This window comes from Tachysurus fulvidraco, chromosome 15, assembly GCF_022655615.1.
Source record: "Tachysurus fulvidraco isolate hzauxx_2018 chromosome 15, HZAU_PFXX_2.0, whole genome shotgun sequence".
Classification (NCBI taxonomy): Eukaryota; Metazoa; Chordata; class Actinopteri; order Siluriformes; family Bagridae; genus Tachysurus; species Tachysurus fulvidraco.
The window spans coordinates 22,556,032-22,573,446 of record NC_062532.1 but is presented as its reverse complement, the minus strand read 5'-3'; the positions used below and the strand labels follow the sequence as shown (position 1 = coordinate 22,573,446).

Below are 17,415 nucleotides of genomic sequence, written 5' to 3'. Positions count from 1 at the left end.
AACGGGACACCAGATTGCCCCGGGGCCACTGGGAGGGGCCCAGTGAGTGTGTGTGTGTTGTAATGGGATACTTGTTGCTTTGACAATGAGATTCCACCGTAAAAGGGGGCGAGACACAAGGTGGCACGTGAGTGACTTTTTTACGAGCAAAAACAAAAGTCACACACACACACACACACACACACACACACACACACACACACACACACACTCCTGTGCGGCCAACAATAGTCTCATTCCCCGATCTGTCGTATTGTTCGCTCATGTTACACAATTCCCTTTCCATCTGTTGCTTTGTTGTGTTAAAGCTGTAAACTTTCTGTAATGATAAATTATTTACACCCTCGCTCCGGTCCTCGCTCCGGTCCTCGCTCCGGTCCTCGCTCCGGTCCTCGCTCCGATCCTCACTCCGGTCCTCGCTCCGGTCCTCGCTCCGATCCTCGCTCCGATCCTCGCTCCGATCCTCGCTCCGATCCTCGCTCCGATCCTCGCTCCGATCCTCGCTCCGATCCTCGACTGATTTACAAACATCTGTGGTCCTGAGTACATTTAGAAGGTACTAGGTGTCAGCTGTACGGCGTGAACTTCCTGCAGTTAGAGATGCTTTGCCACGTGAGAGAACTTCCAAACACTTCCCTAAAGCAACAAGCCAGTAGAACCCTCCATTAAATCCTCTTGTCGGAACTCAGAGCCGGTCTCCAAGCCGACACATCGCAGGGTGATCTCTTCTCTTAGGCCTTTAGTTAGATTTTACTGTTAACTCTATAATTACTACAAAAATACTGAGAAAACTCCTCAGACCTGGATGAGAATGAGCAAACTTCTTTATTGTGGTCAATCAGCCAACAAATTATAATTTGCCAAATTCAAAGTAACAAATCGCCAAATTAAAAGTAACAAATGAAAACCCCCAAAAAGAGCATGTCATGCAAAATCAATCAAGAAAAACAAGAACTCTCGCGACGTCCTTGCAAAAAAAAAACACCCACCTTGACCCGCGGACACGGGCATGCGCCCGCGCGCGCACACACGCCTCTACGTGCACACACACCTTCGCCCCCGAAGAACCAAAAAAAACCTCAGATATCTTCTCAATATATACCCTGGCACTCCTAGGAGCCCAGGTGCCATATCACCTTATTTACCGGAATCACCTCCTATGTTTTCTAAATACACTGACCCAATTTCCCCTTATTTCCCATTACCTTTCACCCATATGCCCATTTATGGATTTTCCTCCCCTTATTTTTCATGACCTCAGACTAAACACCTGGGCCTTCTTCAGTCTGCACAACAAGTTTATGAGCACCACATGCCCATTTATGGATTTTCCTCCCCTTATTTTTCAGGGCCTAGGTCTGTGGACCACTGTTTTTTTCATTCTACATAACATGTTATTGCTATGGACCAAGGTCTGAGAACCATGGTGTTCTTCATTTTCCATAACAATTTATGAGCTAAGGTCTGGGAACAATGGTATTTTCCCTTCTACATAACAAGTTGTTATTACAAATGTGCTCAGACTGACTAGGCCTGACAGCCCCGAATCTGGTTACAATAAACATCTTTGGCCTACAACATCACCTACATATGTCTTATGACAGCAATTGTAATATTTTGCAAGGCCTAATACTTTACTTTGGTTATAGTATTGTAAGAAATAATATTTTAATTATTTCTACTAAGATTTTTTACAACACTCTACCTCTGAGAAGAACACATTGCCCCAGCAGGGTTCCTCAAGAAGAACAGCTGAAGAACCCTTCAGAGATCTGCACTTGATTAGCTTAATATCATTTACGCTCATCTTGTTCGATTAAAAAAAATCGGTTCTGTGGATAAATGTCACATGCGCATGTACACTGAACTTTAAACAACTGACAAGAACATAATCATCCGAGGCTTCTTAAGTTCAAAAGGTTCTCTTAAAGGGTTCTTATCTTTAATGTTCCGATAAATCCTCAGAACCCTGTAGGAACATTTCCTTTTACAGACGGTTCTTCATGCTTGGATTTAATCTCAAAAATCTGAAAAACCATTTAATGTTCTATGTAGAACCCTGCAGCTGAACGGTTCCCCATGAGAACGGATATGTTCTTAATCATTAGAACCTCTTTGGGACCCGTAACGATCTAATAAAACCTTTAAAAAGTCCATTTCAGGAACCTATTTTTGAGATTCGACCTTGTCGACCTTGTTCCTTTATGATTTCCAACTGGTGGAACCGTTCAGAAGATCGTTCCAGGTACGCGCTTAGAACGTGTGAGAACCCTTTTTTTAACAGAATGTGTTAATGTTTGGATTTCAGACATTTGCAGAACCTACATCTGAGATCAGAGAAGGTTCCATAATCCATAAGAAGAACTTGTTGGATGTTAAGAACCGAGACGAAGGACCGAGCTTTCCTTTAAAGTTCTACACAAAAAAAAGAAGTCTTCAGTCTGTCAGTCAGAGCAAAGCGTTGCTATAGAAACGCAAATGATGATGTAACACAACAGCACTGCTATAATAAATACATTTTAAAATGACGGTAGAGTTCGTCTTCTTTTTCTCTTTCTAAAACCCTCGACGAGTTTTTCTAAAAGAAAGTATTGGCACCCCCTGTGCTGTTTTCTGTGCTCGGGTTCTTCAACGTTCTCACTTCCGATGTCCGTTAAAGATTTATTTACAGATTTACGGATACAGATTTTTCCCCCCGATGGTCTAGCAGATCAGTGCTTCTTTCCAGATGAATAGAAATGTGGCTGTGATGAAATATTCATGTGTAACCTGCAGACATTTTGTTCTCCGTGTCAACAAACAGTGTCTCGTCATTATTCATTCCCATTGTCAGAGTTTGGTGATGACCTCCCTGTTTCTCCTGCTTTTCTTCTTCTTGTGTCAGTGACAAGCTGTTGCCTGGTCCCTCTGCGCCAGTCCCTCCCTCCATCTCTCTCTCTCTCTCTCTCTCTCTCTCTCTCTCTCTCTCTCTCCTCTCCACCTGTTGATGTTATTGTTATCCCTATGGCATTGTGCCTTCTCTCTCTCCCTCCACGCCCCTTCTCTCCTCCTGAGGGTATATAAAGAGAGAGAGTTCACACACACTTCACTCACATACTTCACTCACACACACACACACAGACACACACTCCAGCACTGCAGACTCAGCAGAGATGTCCTTCTCTCTCTGGTGTGAGGAAGAAACGGAAAGCTCTGGAACATCGGTCCGAGCGTCCTTTGACCCCAACGCTTCGGGGCTCAGGGTCATCGAGAGGCTGCTGCACTCTGAGGAGAGATACGTCCCATCTCCACTCTACATCTCCCTTGTTCAGAGAGAACCCAAACGCAGGGAGGAACTCGCCAAGTGGACGCTCGAGGTAACTTCTAACACTTCATTCATTAAGGATAACAAAAGTCTGATTACAGTTCAGTCGAAACACCAGTTTTTACAAGATAGTAAAACATCCTTGAGGTTATTTTAATGGATGGAAAAATCTACAGAATTTAAAAAAATTAAAAACATCTGCAGAAACTGATCCAGAACAGAGCAAGTGTTCAGCAGAAATAAAACTAAAGAGGAAAATTATTATAAAACTAGGAAACAAACACAACATTAAAGACTAAAACTGACCTGAATTTTTAAATTTAAAAAATGCAAACATTAAAATAACATTATTAATTAGTCATTAATTATATCATGATGCTTTAAAAATGAAATAAGGTATTATATATAATACTTTATATATGTATAATAATAATAATAATAATAATAATAATAATAATTATTATTATTATTATTATCTTATTAGTAGTAGTAATAATAATTCTCTTACATTTTTTTCCTAAGAACGATTTAACGAACCCTCGAATTTATATTCTTTATTATTATTATTATTAATAATAATAATAATAATAATATTGATTTTGTATATTTCTGCTAATTCAATATTATTAATTAAATTAAAGTAATACTTTACAGTGTTATACATTTATTATTATTATTATTATTATTATTATTATTATTATTATTATTTTACTGGTAAATAATTAACACCTGACACAACTTTACAATCACAAACCTAATAATTCTATCCTAATTCAATATATTTTAAGTCCTGATGGAATTAAAGTGTTTTTAAACAATAAATCTAATCACGTGACTGCATTGGGACGTAAACTTTACACGTGACGACAGAAAGAGACGTGATGAGGGGGGGGTGTTCCATTCTGACTTCTAATCAGATCTTATGTAAAATTTTGCTAATTATGAAAACGATCTCATTTGAATGCCGCATGGCCCCTCCCCTCCCCTCCCCTCCCCTCCCCTCCCCTGTCCTCTCCTCCCCTGTACAGGTGTGTTGTGATTGCGGATGTGACGAAGCCGTGTTTCCTCTCGCCGTCTCTCTGCTGGATCGGTTCTTGTCCTCCACTCTGTCTCTGTCCGTCTCTCCCACGTGCCTCGCCGCCGCCTGCGTCCTCGTGGCGTCCAAACTAACGGAGAGCGAGACTGTCACTGCGCATGCGCTGTGCGCTTCAGCCGACTACGCGTTCCTCTCGTCGGACCTGCGCGTGAGTCTCAGGAAAAGAAACAAGAATCAAATGAAATTAATACAATTATATTAGGTAAAATTTATCAAATAAATGAATAAAATAAATAAATCAAGGGCACACCGTGGTTCTTTAAAGTTTCTTTCTTTCTTTCTTTCTTTCTTTCTTTCTTTCTTTCTTTCTTTTAGTTATTTATTTATATATTACATATTTTATATATTATAAGAAATTGAAGGGCTCTAGATTTTATATAAATAAATAAATAATCTAAAATCTAGAACCCTCCAATTTCTTTATGAAATTTACTCCAATTATTTTAAATGTATGATTCATTTTTTTAAAAAAAAATAATTTATTTTAATTGTCTTTTTTATTATTTATTTATTTATGTGATTATTTGTTTTGTTTACCTGAAGAACCCATTTCTAAAATTGTTATGTACCAAGAGCGACAAGTTAAAAGTCCAGTCAAGTTCTCGATATCAGAAACAAAGGAACGAGCGGTCGTTTTGAAGAGAACGCACTCTTGGGGGCTTTGAGGGTTCTTTAAGAGTTCGTTAAGGGGTCCTACATAATTAAGGCTCCTGATTTCTTTCCTGGTGTTTCATAAAATTGCTTCTGCTTCAAATTCCCTTAGATAGGAAAACACAGATGTCAGATTCTCCGTAGAACCTTTTAAGGGTTCTCTATTTTCTATTTTCTTACAGAGTAGGAAGGAGGGACCAGCGAAGGACAGATAAGAATTATTCATCAGGAAGTAAAGTGTCTTCGATCTTTTTGGTTCTTTAAAATTTCCCTCTCAAATGAAAGGTTATTTATTTCAGAAAAAAAGCTTCTCCAGTTGGGACATGTAAGGGTTTGTGTAGATGGATAACTGAGCTCACGGGATGATTTAGGGTTCTTAACCATTTTGGAACTGTATAGAGTTCTGGTAGGTTCCCCAAGGGGCTGTAGAGTTATAGACGTGTCTCATCTTGGACAGGACATGGAGCGTGTGGTGTTGGGAACGCTGCGCTGGGATGTAGCCGGCGTCACCCCTCAGGACTTCTTCCCACACTTCCTGTGGTGTTTGGAGGAGCTCATGGGGGACAACGAGGACGCTGCCGACTTCGTCTCCACACTCAGACGTCACGGGGACACGCTGGCTGCCATGTGTGTGTGCGACTCTCGCTTCCTGGGCACTCGTCCATCTCTGGTGGCTGCTGCTGCCCTCAACTCCGCTCTCAGGGGTCTGGAGGCCAAGAGGAGGTGGGAGTTGAGTCACATGACCTGCACGCTGGCCACACTGTGTCGCAGTGACCCGGTGAGTGGGCGGGGCTAAATCTGTGAACGTGTTCTTTAGTTAAAGTACAGGGTCTACGTCTGAATCTAGCTCAGTGTGAAGCAGGAGTCTGCAGCCGAACATCTGCTGAAATGAAAAAGTAAAAACAGTCTCGACATTTAAAAGTCATCAAATATTAAAAAATTTTAGCTGATCACATTACACACGCTGCTTCTTTAAAACTTAACAACGTTTAGGGAATAAATGCTAAGGCACATTAGCAACAAAAGCAAAAATGATTTAGCTAGATAAATGACCGGAATTATTTACAAATCTTTACTCGCTGGTTCATTTAACAGACTAATTTTTTATTAAAAAAAAAACTGCTACATAATTTCACAAGCTAATTTTATACAACTTAACCTGGTAGCTAGTTTAACAATCTATGATTAATGAGGTAAATTGCAAAACTTTTTCTAGCTAATTTTTACATTTTAACAAACAAATGAATTTGAGGGAAATTATCTCTTTAAATTAAACAAGCTAATTTGTGAAACATTCTTTACCAGCTAGCCAGTAAGTTTTATGAATTAGTGTCAAATTAGCAATATGGTCATTTTGTTTTACAAATGATCTGTTTAACTGAACTAGCAAATTTACAAAACGTATCTAGGTGGCTAATTTGACAAGCTAATGAGCAACAATCAACAAACAAGCAAATTTAAAGGTGGGGTCTCCGATTTTTGAAAGCCAATGTTGACATTTGAAATCACCAAAACAAACACGCCCCTAACCCAAACGGGTCACACCCCTGTATCGATAGCTCCGCCCACACATACATACGTAACCCGGGCGACTAACAGAAAGAAACGTGTCTTTATCATAGCTGAAGGGAAGAACAATACGATTGTAGATAAACAAACAAGCAAAAATGCCACACAAGCATAATGATGTAAAGGACAAAGACATATATTAGTTCTGTGTAACAAAGCAAAACCAACGTTACTCACCTATCGAGAAGGAAAAAAGCGCCTCGGCGTCTTAAGTAAAGTCGGCCACATATTCACAGGTGGGAGTTTCCCGAGTCGATAACTCCTGAGCTAAACGCTGTTACTACACAAAACGCGGTTGTAGCTGCCTCTCTACATTACTACGATAGAAAAGAGGTGTTATTTGTGTAGTAACAGCGTTTAGCTCAGGAGTTATTGACTCGGGAAACTCCAACCTGTGAATATGTGGCCAACTTCCTGCTCCTTCAGTTCTCTCCAGCGCTGGAAAGCTGATCCTATATTAACACGTCCTACTTCTTGTCCTTATCGTAAGTCTTTCTTCTCTTTCTTTCTTTGTTTTTATCCTCCATGTTGATCTTAAAACCGCTTTCTGCTAATGTCACACATGCGCACTGAACACTCTCTCCTCCTCATATTTACAAGCCCCGCCCCTTTCTGCTCGTTGGCTACACGCTTGTTTTGATATTTGTTTAGTTTGTCGTCCCGACTCGGTTTTCTGAAGCGTTTCTCAAAAATCGGAGACCGCACCTTTAAGAAGGTAACTTCACAAAATGAAGGTCAATTTAACATGAATCTTACTCGTGCTGTTTGAGATTTGTAACGTGCTTTAAAAGTCATATAAAAATGTAAGGAATGAAAAGTTTATTTTTAAAAGTTTATTTACTCCATGAAGCTGACTTTTGGTACAGTAACCGAGTATCATCCAGAACAGTGGTGAAGTCCAGTAAGTTGCATCTGCAGGAGTGTTGTCCTGCGTGTGGATCTACACGTCTCGTCACGTGTTCGTGCTGTAACTGGACTTTTCTTCTTCTCAGGCTGTACTGCAGTGTTACAGCGAGCTGATAGATGATGCTCTGAGAGAACGACTGAGGAACAGCAGAGAACGCGAGAAGAACGGAGAGATGGAGGACGAGAGATCGAGCACGCCGACCGACCTCAGAGAAATAGACTTCTGAAACAAAATACAAAACAAATTTGCAAACGCACATCTGCAGTCATCCTTCATCATCATCACCATCCTCATCATCATCCTCATCAGTGAAACTGGTGTAAACGCTGCATCAAAATGTTTTGTAATGATTTTATTTAATTTAATAATTATTCTAATTTATTTTTCCCTTCATTTCAGGTGTTTGCTTGTTTATCGTGATTTGCTCTTTTGTCCTTATTTTGTTTCGATCGTGTGCAATTTTGAATTTCTATCTGACGTTGTGTACGTTAGGTATGGTTACGTTAATATGTACTGTTAATTTATTATCTTTATTAATAATTTATTATGTGCGGTATCATTTTTAATTTATTCCGTCATTATTTCACTCTGTATGACAAAGAGTTTGATGAAATTAAAATATATTTTTAAAGCAATTAAAATAAAATTTAATAAACATCGCGGTACTTTGTGGTTCTTATGAGATGTTTATACGGTTTCAAAAGAGATTTAAGTGAATTTAATTGTTTTGCATGAATTGTTGTGTTAATTATCTGTGGTTTCTAGATTAATGTAAGATACATTTTTTATAAATTAAAATAGCCGGTATAGAGACCAATCAGATTTCACCGTCACATCCGGGCAATTCTTTAATAATAATAATAATAATAATAATAATAATAATAATAATAATAATAATAATAATAATAAATTTGATTTAAGTTGATTAAGACAATTTAGCTTACTAGTATAGAATATAAAATAATTAGATATAGTGCTATTCTTATGGGAACGTGTAGGCTTCGAATTATTCTAGGAAACAATGTTTAAATACAATTTTAAAATAATAATAATAATTATTATTATTATTATTATTATTATTATTATTATTATTATTATTATTTTGTTTAATCTAAAACAACTCGGTTAAAATGTAATGATAAGAATGAAAACACGGGTTAGCCGAGATGTGTCGCGTGTGGATGACGTAATCATCCCGGGACCGTTGAAACGTGACGACGACAACAATCGTGTTGTGTTTGTGTTGGAGGTGTTTGTTGTTGCAGCAGGACGCAGTTCCACGTGTCAAACACAATCTGATGGTACGTCAGGAAATAAGTGTAAATGAAGCTCGAAAAAACATAGATAAAAGCGGTCGTGTTTTCGTTGGTTATTTTGGGAAAGCGGGTAATGGTGTGTGTGTGTGTGTGTGTGTGTGTGTGTGTGTGTGTGTGTGTGTGTGTGTGTGTGTGTGTGTGTGTGTGTGTGTGTGTGTGTGTGTGTGTGTATACGTGTGTGTGTGTGTGTGTGTGTGTGTGTGTGTGTGTGTGTGTGTGTGTGTGTATACGTGTGTGTGTGTGTGTGTGTGTGTGTGTGTGTATACGTGTGTGTGTGTGTGTGTGTGTGTATAGTATATATATATATTACACGTGTGTGTTTGTATGTATATATGTGTGTGTGTCTGTGTGTATATATACGTGTGTGTGTGTATATATGTGTTTGTCTGTGTGTTTGTCTGTTTGTGTGTATGTACATGTGTGTCTGTGTGTGTGTATATACACATATGTGTATGTGTGTGTGTGTGTGTGTATATAGTGTGTGTGTCTGTGTGTTTGTCTGTGTGTTTGTCTGTTTGTGTATGTATATGTGTGTGTCTGTGTGTTTGTCTGTTTGTGTGTGTATGTATGTCTGTGTGTTTGTGTGTTTGTCTGTTTGTGTGTGTATGTATATGTGTGTGTCTGTGTGTTTTTGTTTTAACTGGTCTAATTATTTTAATGTCTGTCTTGATTATTAGGTTTGAATAAAAAAACTCTTAAAGAGAGAAAAGCCATAAGAGCTGCGAGGTGAATCGAGCTGCCGTGTGTTCGGGTTCACCTGCACTACAGGTACGTAGGTGTGATGTCGAGTTTACTGTATATTTAGGATCGTGATGAACATTTCTGAGACCGAAGTAAGAATCCTGAGCTCAGTGTTTCATGATGTGGTTTTATTTTGTGCAAAGCGCTCTAATGAACGTTGAGCTGAGAATAGAGACAGAAATCTCCCCGTACTCGCTTGTTTTTAAATCCATGCATCCTTCACACACAAGGGTATGTAGACTATTTATAGCCATTGTATTTATTTATTTATTTATTTATTTATTTATAGAAAGAGTCTATAAGTCCAAACATATTCAGTTCAGAGTGCTGGACATGACGTCGTAGGGTTTAAAGGCTGTATTCTGGGATCGACTCCTGATTGATGAGGAAACACTTCTTGAGTCCAAACGCCAGAATGTATGTAATGGTGTTTATTTGGTGATTAACAGGAGTATGGTGGGAGTTTGTGTCTGGCTGCTGCTCCTGTCTGTGTCGGTCAGGGTGTGGTCAGTGCCGATAGAGAGAGGTCCTGCCGCACAGGACGAGAAAGCAGAGGAAAACGTGGTACGGCAGATTTTCAAATAATAGTTGGATTATTTTGTTTTAAATTAATTGAATTTTTTTTCTTTGCTTGTTTGAGCGTGTGATAATTTGAGATCATTTACAGATCTGTGGGATTATTCGTTCTTTGTATTCTGTGCAGTTTCGAGTTTCTGTGATAAATGTGTATATGTACATTTTTGTAGAACTGTGTGTGTGTGTGTGTGTGTGTGTGTGTGTGTGTGTGTGTGTGTGTGTGTGGTAGGACACAGGGCTGTATTATGACCGTTACCTGAGGGAGGTGATCGAGGTTCTGGAGACGGATCCTCACTTCAGAGAGAAACTGCAGAGTTCAAACACAGAGGATATTAAAGTAACACAATGCAGGACACACACACACACACACACACACACACACACACACACACACACACACACACACACACACACACACAGAGACACAGTCTTGCTCTCTCTGATTGAATGTCTGTCAGCCAATCAGCACTTAGTGGACGTTTAAGGAAACGCTTAGATCATGTTTATGGCTTTATTTATGAAGTGTGTGTGTGTGTGTGTGTGTGTGTGTCCTGCATTGTGACAGAATGGACGCCTCAGTAAGGAGCTCGATCTGGTGGGTCATCATGTGCGAACTCGGCTGGACGAGCTGAAGAGACAGGAAGTGTCTCGCCTCAGGATGCTGCTCAAGGCCAAACTGGACAGCAGCAACATGCAAAGTGAGTCTGGGTGGGGGTCTGGGTGTAGGTATGGGTGTAGGTGTGGGTGTGGGTCTGATGTTGTGTTAAACCCCACACTGTGTTTGTTTCCTGTTACTCTGTCAGGTGTTCAGATGGATCACGTGTCCTTACTGAAGCAGTTTGAACATCTGGATCCTCACAATCAGAACACATTCGAGGCCAAAGACCTGGAGCTGCTCATCGCCACGGTGAGCTCTGGAACTCCAGCCTCCAGATTAGTGCAGAGCGATCAAGCTTCACGCAGGGCTTCAGGAGTAGGTTGTGTTTCCAAGGTCTTATCAGGAGATGTTTATTTTAAGTGAGCGATCAGTAGATAAACCATCGTATCGATTGCGGTGATGATGCAGAAAAATCCCGCCGCAGACAAACCGCGTTCACCGCTAAAGAGCTGCTACTGTAGAGCGACGTCGGTCCGTCTGTTCGGCGCCCGGACTTCCTGTTTATAAAGGAAATGTCAACACACAGGCCTTTCATAACAACTTGAAAAATATAGATCAATGTTTTTGACAACTTAAGCAAGTGAGCTCTAGTTAAATCTGTGTGTGTGTGTGTGTGTGTGTGTGTGTGTGTGTGTGTGTGTGTGTGTGTGTGTGTGTGTGTGTGTTTGAGACAGGCCACTAAAGACCTGGAGAATTATGATGCGGAGCGTCACGAGGAGTTCAAGCGTTACGAGATGCTGAAAGAGCACGAGAGGAGGGAGTACCTGAAGAGTCTGGACCAGGAGAAGAGGGAGATGGAGGAGAAGAGGATGGAGGAGATGAAGGAGAAACACCGCCAGCATCCCAGAGTTAACGCTCCGGTCAGTGTCCTTGTGTCCTCCGTGTTTCTGTTAAGAGACAGGAAGTGGTGGTGTTTTGTGGCATCGTTAGGTCTGATGGTCTGATCCGGTTCTCCAGAGAGCAGTGAGGCAGGTGATGATGGTGTGAGGTGAAGTAACATAAAAACGAGTCATTAAACACCATCTATACTCCCACAGTCCTTCTCAGAGATCAGTAAAGTACATCCGATGATCTCATCCATCCATCTTAACATATGTTGTTCCTCCATCCAAATATCTGAGAATACCAACATCCATTTATCGATCTGTACATCCATCTAAAGTCCCTTCCACCCCAACATCAGTCCATTAGTCGAAGCATTCACGTGACATCCATCCACCTCTGCATGTGTACATCCGAACATCCATCTGAACATCCATCTGCACATCCATCCACCTCTGCATGTGTACATCCGAACATCCATCTGCACATCCATCCACCTCTGCATGTGTACATCCGAACATCCATCTGCACATCCATCCACCACTGCATGTGTACATCCGAACATCCGTCTGCACATCCATCCACCTCTGCATGTGTACATCCGAACATCCATCTGCACATCCATCCACCACTGCATGTGTACATCCGAACATCCGTCTGCACATCCATCCACCTCTACATGTGTACATCCGAACATCCATCTGCACATCCATCCACCTCTGCATGTGTACATCTGCCCATCCATCTGCACATCCATCTGCACATCCATCTGCACATCCATCCACCTCTGCATGTGTACATCTGCCCATCCATCCACCTCTGCATGTGTACATCTGAACATCCGTCTGCACATCCATCCGCACATCCATCCACCTCTGCATGTGTACATCCGAACATCCATCTGCACATCCATCCACCTCTGCATGTGTACATCCGAACATCCATCCATCCATCCATCAATCAATCTGAAATTTCTTCCATCCCAACATATGTACACCTCACCATCCATCTACGCATCCATCCATCCATCCATCTGAACTTCCTTCCTATTCCAAAGGCCCAAAGTTTAAATGAAAGCCTTTACAGCGTGTGAACGAAGACAGGATCGGTTTTAGGTTCCAGTGAAAATCTGTGGCCTATAAAACACCTCACACTTCTGATTTACAGAAGATCGCAAACGTTAATGTTTTCGTATGAAGAGACTTTGGATTTTATTCTATTTATACGTTAGTTTAAGTTTTAAGTAGAGAAACGTAAAGAAGGTGATGATGATGATGATGTAGTGATTTTTTTAATTTTATTTTATTTCCCCCGCTGTAGGGGAGCGTTGACCAGCTGAAGGAGGTGTGGGAGGAGACAGATGGTCTGGACCCACAGGAGTTCAACCCCAAGACCTTCTTCAAACTCCACGGTAAATGTTAGGGTGCGCAAACATTTGAGCTCAGACCGTGTGATGCATCGAGACTCTTTATCATGAAACGAAGCTGAAACAGAATGAAACGTTAGCGCTCGTTAGCTCATTTACCGCCGAAGGGGGCGTGTCTTAAATCCTGTGCAGTTTACGTTATAATTATAAAACTGGCGAGAGAACGAGCTCAGAAGAGGAAGTTAGTTTTTTTTTAGAGGACGTGTATCGTTCGATATCCACGTGCGAGTCTGGTATTAAGCGATACGATACGGAAGGAGTCTCCAGTACGAGTGCTCTGTAACAGTCACCAGTAAAGTGTCAGGGTTTTTTTTCCCCCCTCAGACACTAACGGTGATGGCGTGCTGGACGAGCAGGAGCTGGAAGCACTTTTCACAAAGGAGGTAAAGAAATAAACTCTAGCTAGCAAGTGGACGCTAATGATTATTTAGCAACGCAGCAGGCTAGCCATGCTAACAACATGCTAATCATTACATTACAGAGCTAGCTCTTTGATGTGTAACATAAATATTTAAAGCTTGTGATGATGTCATAACCTTTCTATCCAACCAATCACATTAAAGACGACTCTAAACGCTAGCGTGGCTTACACGAGGCTTTTTATAGACGGATTGGAAATGTTCTTAAAATGCATATTTCTGTTATTAATTACGTTATTTATTTATTACATTTTGAGTAAATAAACGTATGACTTTTATCATGGATTTGTTTTTGTGTGATTTTTTTATTCTTTTCCCCTGACGTCAGCTGGAGAAGGTGTACGACCCGAAGAACGAAGAGGACGACATGATGGAGATGGAGGAAGAAAGACTGCGGATGAGGGAACATGTCATGAAAAACGTCAGACTCGTCTTTCTGTTTATTCTGTTACGACTTCATTTTGTATTCATGAGAACACAGTACTTGGGGTGGGTGCGCGCGGGCGAGGGTGCAGAGGTGTGTGTGTGTGTGTGTGTGTGTGCGAGGGTGGGTGGGTGGTTGTGTGTGCGAGGGTGGGTGGGTGGTTGTGTGTGTGCGAGGGTGGGTGGTTGTGGGTGGGTGGTTGTGTGTGCGAGGGTGGGTGGGTGAGTGGTTGTGTGTGCGAGGGTGGGTGGGTGGGTGGATGTGTGTGCGAGGGTGGGTGGGTGGGTGGTTGTGTGTGCGAGGGTGGGTGGGTGGGTAGGTTGTGTGCGAGGGTGTTTGGGTGCGTGTGTGCGAGGGTGTTTGGGTGAGGGTGTGCGCGTGCGCGTGTGTGCGCGAGCGAGGGTGTGTGCGTGTGTGGGTGTGTGTGTGCGCGTGTGCAGGCGAGGGTGCATGTGTGTGTGTGCAGGCGAGGGTGTGTGTGTGTGGGTGCGGGGGTGTGTATGTGCGCGCGTGTGTGTGTGCGCGCGTGTGTGTGTGCGCGCGTGTGTGTGTGTGCGCGTGTGTGTGGGTGCGGGTGCGCGTGGGTGTGGGTGCGGGTGTGGGTGCGTGTGGGTGTGTGTGTGTGTGGGTGCGGGTGTGGGTGCGCGTGGGTGTGGGTGGGTGTGGGTGTGGGTGCGCGTGGGTGTGGGTGTGGGTGCGCGTGGGTGTGGGTGTGGGTGTGGGTGCGGGTGCCTGTTATAAATGCTGTTATTTGTTGCTGAATGAATGATTGAATTGTGAGTTTGTGTTTGTTTGTATTCACCCTGCAGGTGGACCTGAATCAGGACCGACTGGTCAGTCTGGACGAGTTCCTCAAATCCACAGAGAAGAAAGAGTTCAGAACCCCAACAGAGTGGGAGGTACGAGAGCAGCTCCGAGATCATCACTCACTTCCTCTCACAGGTACTGACGTGGTGACGGGGGTCATGTGACCTGCTAACGGTTCCGCATGTACACGTTTATTTCATAGACACTGGACGACACGAAGCCGGTGTACACGGAGGAGGAGCTTCAGCGCTTTGAGGCGGAGCTTTGGGATAAACAGGTGGAGCTGAGCAAGAGGGCGGAGACTCTGAGACAAGAACAGGAGCTTCTGAAAGAGAGAGGCAAAGCACTAGAGGCTCAAAAGAAGGAGTACCAGCAGGTGAGGGAGGGGTGTGAAAGTGTGTAAAGGTGGTTTGTGTTACATTACTGTCACTCTGCTGCTAATCACGATGCCGTGTGTATAAAAGGCGCTGATGGAAATGTCTCAGAGACAGAAAGCCCAGCAGGCGGCGCAACAACCGCCTCCATCAGGCCCTAACGGAGAACTGAGGTTCCAGCCGGACGCTCAGAACCCGGCTCAAGAACAGATTAAGGGTGAGCCCTCGATTCCTCTAACCTCCATCATGACACCTAGTGCCCTAGATAGGGGGCTCAAGCAGGGAACGATTATAAGACACTTCGCCCTTTCCGCCTTCCTCTGTGTGACATTTAAACTGCACGTATACAAAAAAAAACGTTTGATGGAAGGATTTAACCTTCACACGATATTGTTCTCATGATTCCTCCATAATGTGTGTTTCAGTTGGAAAAGTGGCTGTCGATCAGAACGGAGACATCCAGAACGGCCCACCTGCTGAGCCACCACAGAACTTTCCTCAACACACACCATAACAGAACACACACACACACACACACACTGCTGCTAAACCCTCTCCTCATTATAACCTCCATCTGCAGCCATGCTTTTGTTACGTTTTGGTTCCTGGTTTTTAATCTCGCTTGATCTTGAGTGATGTCGCTAGCCGTCGCATGTCGGTTAATGGTAAAACTTTTCCTGAACGATTTGCATATTAATTTGCATAATTAATACATTTTTTTAAAGACGTACAACCAAAAGTGATGCGGTTCAGCTTCTACGTAAAGCTTCGACTTTTACTCGGACATCACTCGCATAGCGTAGATCTCTGATCTGAGGCTCACTCTGTAGTGCAGCCGCATTGCATTCTGGGACATAAACATATTTAATGAGTTTCAGGGTGGAGTTTAGTTGAATAACGTGCGAGTTTTTTCTGAAAATTTCCAGCCTTTTACAGTCTTAGAAAAAAAAAAGAGCTTTGTGTTTTTGGAAGACTTTTATTTTGAATGTTGTGGATCGGCTGAGGTGTTTTGCACTGGAGCTACAAGGCTAATGTTGCTTAGAAGCTAACAGGCCGACAGAAGTCTAGACGGCGGCCATCTTGGATGTTCGTAATTACTTTATTCTGCGTTTGACTCATCACAGATTTGAGGACTTGTCGTCGACAGACAATCTTTTGGAATCATCTTTTCTTTGTTGTAGATTTAACAAGCTACAAAGGGCCTTGATGTTCTGATGTCACGTCCTGTGGAGGGTTTTACTGTGGAACACAAAAACAGCATTATTTCTCCATGTGATTTTATGACCCCGCCCCTATATTCAAAGGCCACACCCCTAAAGGTGAATAATACTTTAAAGAGAAATGGATGATCAGAAATCTTAAGCATAAAAGTCATTATTTAGGGTTTTGTACTTTTTTTTTTCCCCAATTTTTTTGCATGAATTCTGTTTTTCAACCTGTTGCACATTTTGCTCTATAAACTGCTGTAATTTGAATTGCACACACACACATACACACACACACACACACACACACACACACACACGACAGTGAACAGGAATTCTCTGGATTCTGTTCATTATTTTAATCATAATAAAGTCTAAACTGAGCTGTTGAAGTGTCTGAATTATTTCGAGCCCATAAACCCTGAAACCCCGCCCACATGTCGCTTGTCAATCAACCATGATGCCGTGGTAGACACAAGCATGAGATCTCCACTTCTTTTAGTCAGACAGATAGAGGGAGAATAGAGAGAAAGTGATACAGAGACAAAGACAGAGAAATAAGATACAGGCAGACTGATACAGAGAGAGATGCAGACAAACTGACAGAGATACAGACAGAAAAACAGATAAATACAGAGAGATACTGACAGGCTGACCGAGAGAGAGTGATACAGACAGACAGATGCAGACAGAGAAATACAGACAGATACAGAGAGAGAGACAGACAGAGATATGAAAGTGACATGACATAAGACTAAGCACAGTGACCAATACTCAGAATTTGTTCTCAGCATTTAACCGATCCGAAGTGTGCACACACAGCAGTGAACACACACACACACACACACACAGCAGTGAACACACACACAGAGCAGTGGGCAGCCATTTATGCTGCGGCGCCCGGGGAGCAGTTGGGTGGTTCGGTGCCTTGCTCAAGGGCACCTCAGTCGTGGTATTGCCAGCCAGAGACTCAAACCCACAACCTTTGGGTTACGAATCAGACTCTCTAACCATTAGGCCACGACATACATAGAGAGAGAGGTACAGACAGAGATACAGAGAGAGACACAGACAGAGAGATACAGACTGAGAGAGAGATATACAGGCAGGCGGACAGAGA

The 17,415-nt window shown here is 42.3% G+C and overlaps 2 protein-coding genes across 3 annotated transcripts; both read left to right on the top strand.

Moving 5' to 3' along the window:
• Positions 1-1,619: 1,619 nt before the first annotated feature.
• Positions 1,620-8,194, top strand: ccndx (cyclin Dx). The gene is made up of 4 exons (XM_047801012.1): positions 1,620-3,356; positions 4,333-4,548; positions 5,509-5,829; positions 7,613-8,194. Exons 1-4 carry the CDS (start codon positions 3,153-3,155, stop codon positions 7,751-7,753), a joined length of 882 nt encoding a protein of 293 aa, XP_047656968.1. The 5' UTR covers positions 1,620-3,152; the 3' UTR covers positions 7,754-8,194.
• A 490-nt stretch (positions 8,195-8,684) lies between these two features.
• On the top strand, positions 8,685-16,678 carry nucb1 (nucleobindin 1). Of its 2 annotated transcripts, none has more exons than XM_047800986.1 (14): positions 8,685-8,828; positions 9,521-9,611; positions 10,034-10,145; positions 10,390-10,497; positions 10,726-10,858; positions 10,964-11,067; positions 11,493-11,678; positions 12,961-13,051; positions 13,391-13,449; positions 13,814-13,906; positions 14,719-14,808; positions 14,919-15,092; positions 15,181-15,307; positions 15,516-16,678. In XM_047800986.1, the coding sequence occupies exons 3-14, from the start codon at positions 10,038-10,040 to the stop codon at positions 15,602-15,604; spliced, it is 1,362 nt and encodes a 453-aa protein (XP_047656942.1). In that variant the 5' UTR covers positions 8,685-8,828; positions 9,521-9,611; positions 10,034-10,037; the 3' UTR covers positions 15,605-16,678. The 2 variants fall into 2 exon arrangements, with proteins under 2 accessions (XP_047656942.1, XP_047656940.1); XM_047800984.1 differs by having other exon boundaries at positions 10,034-10,148.
• The last annotated feature ends 737 nt before the right edge of the window (positions 16,679-17,415 follow it).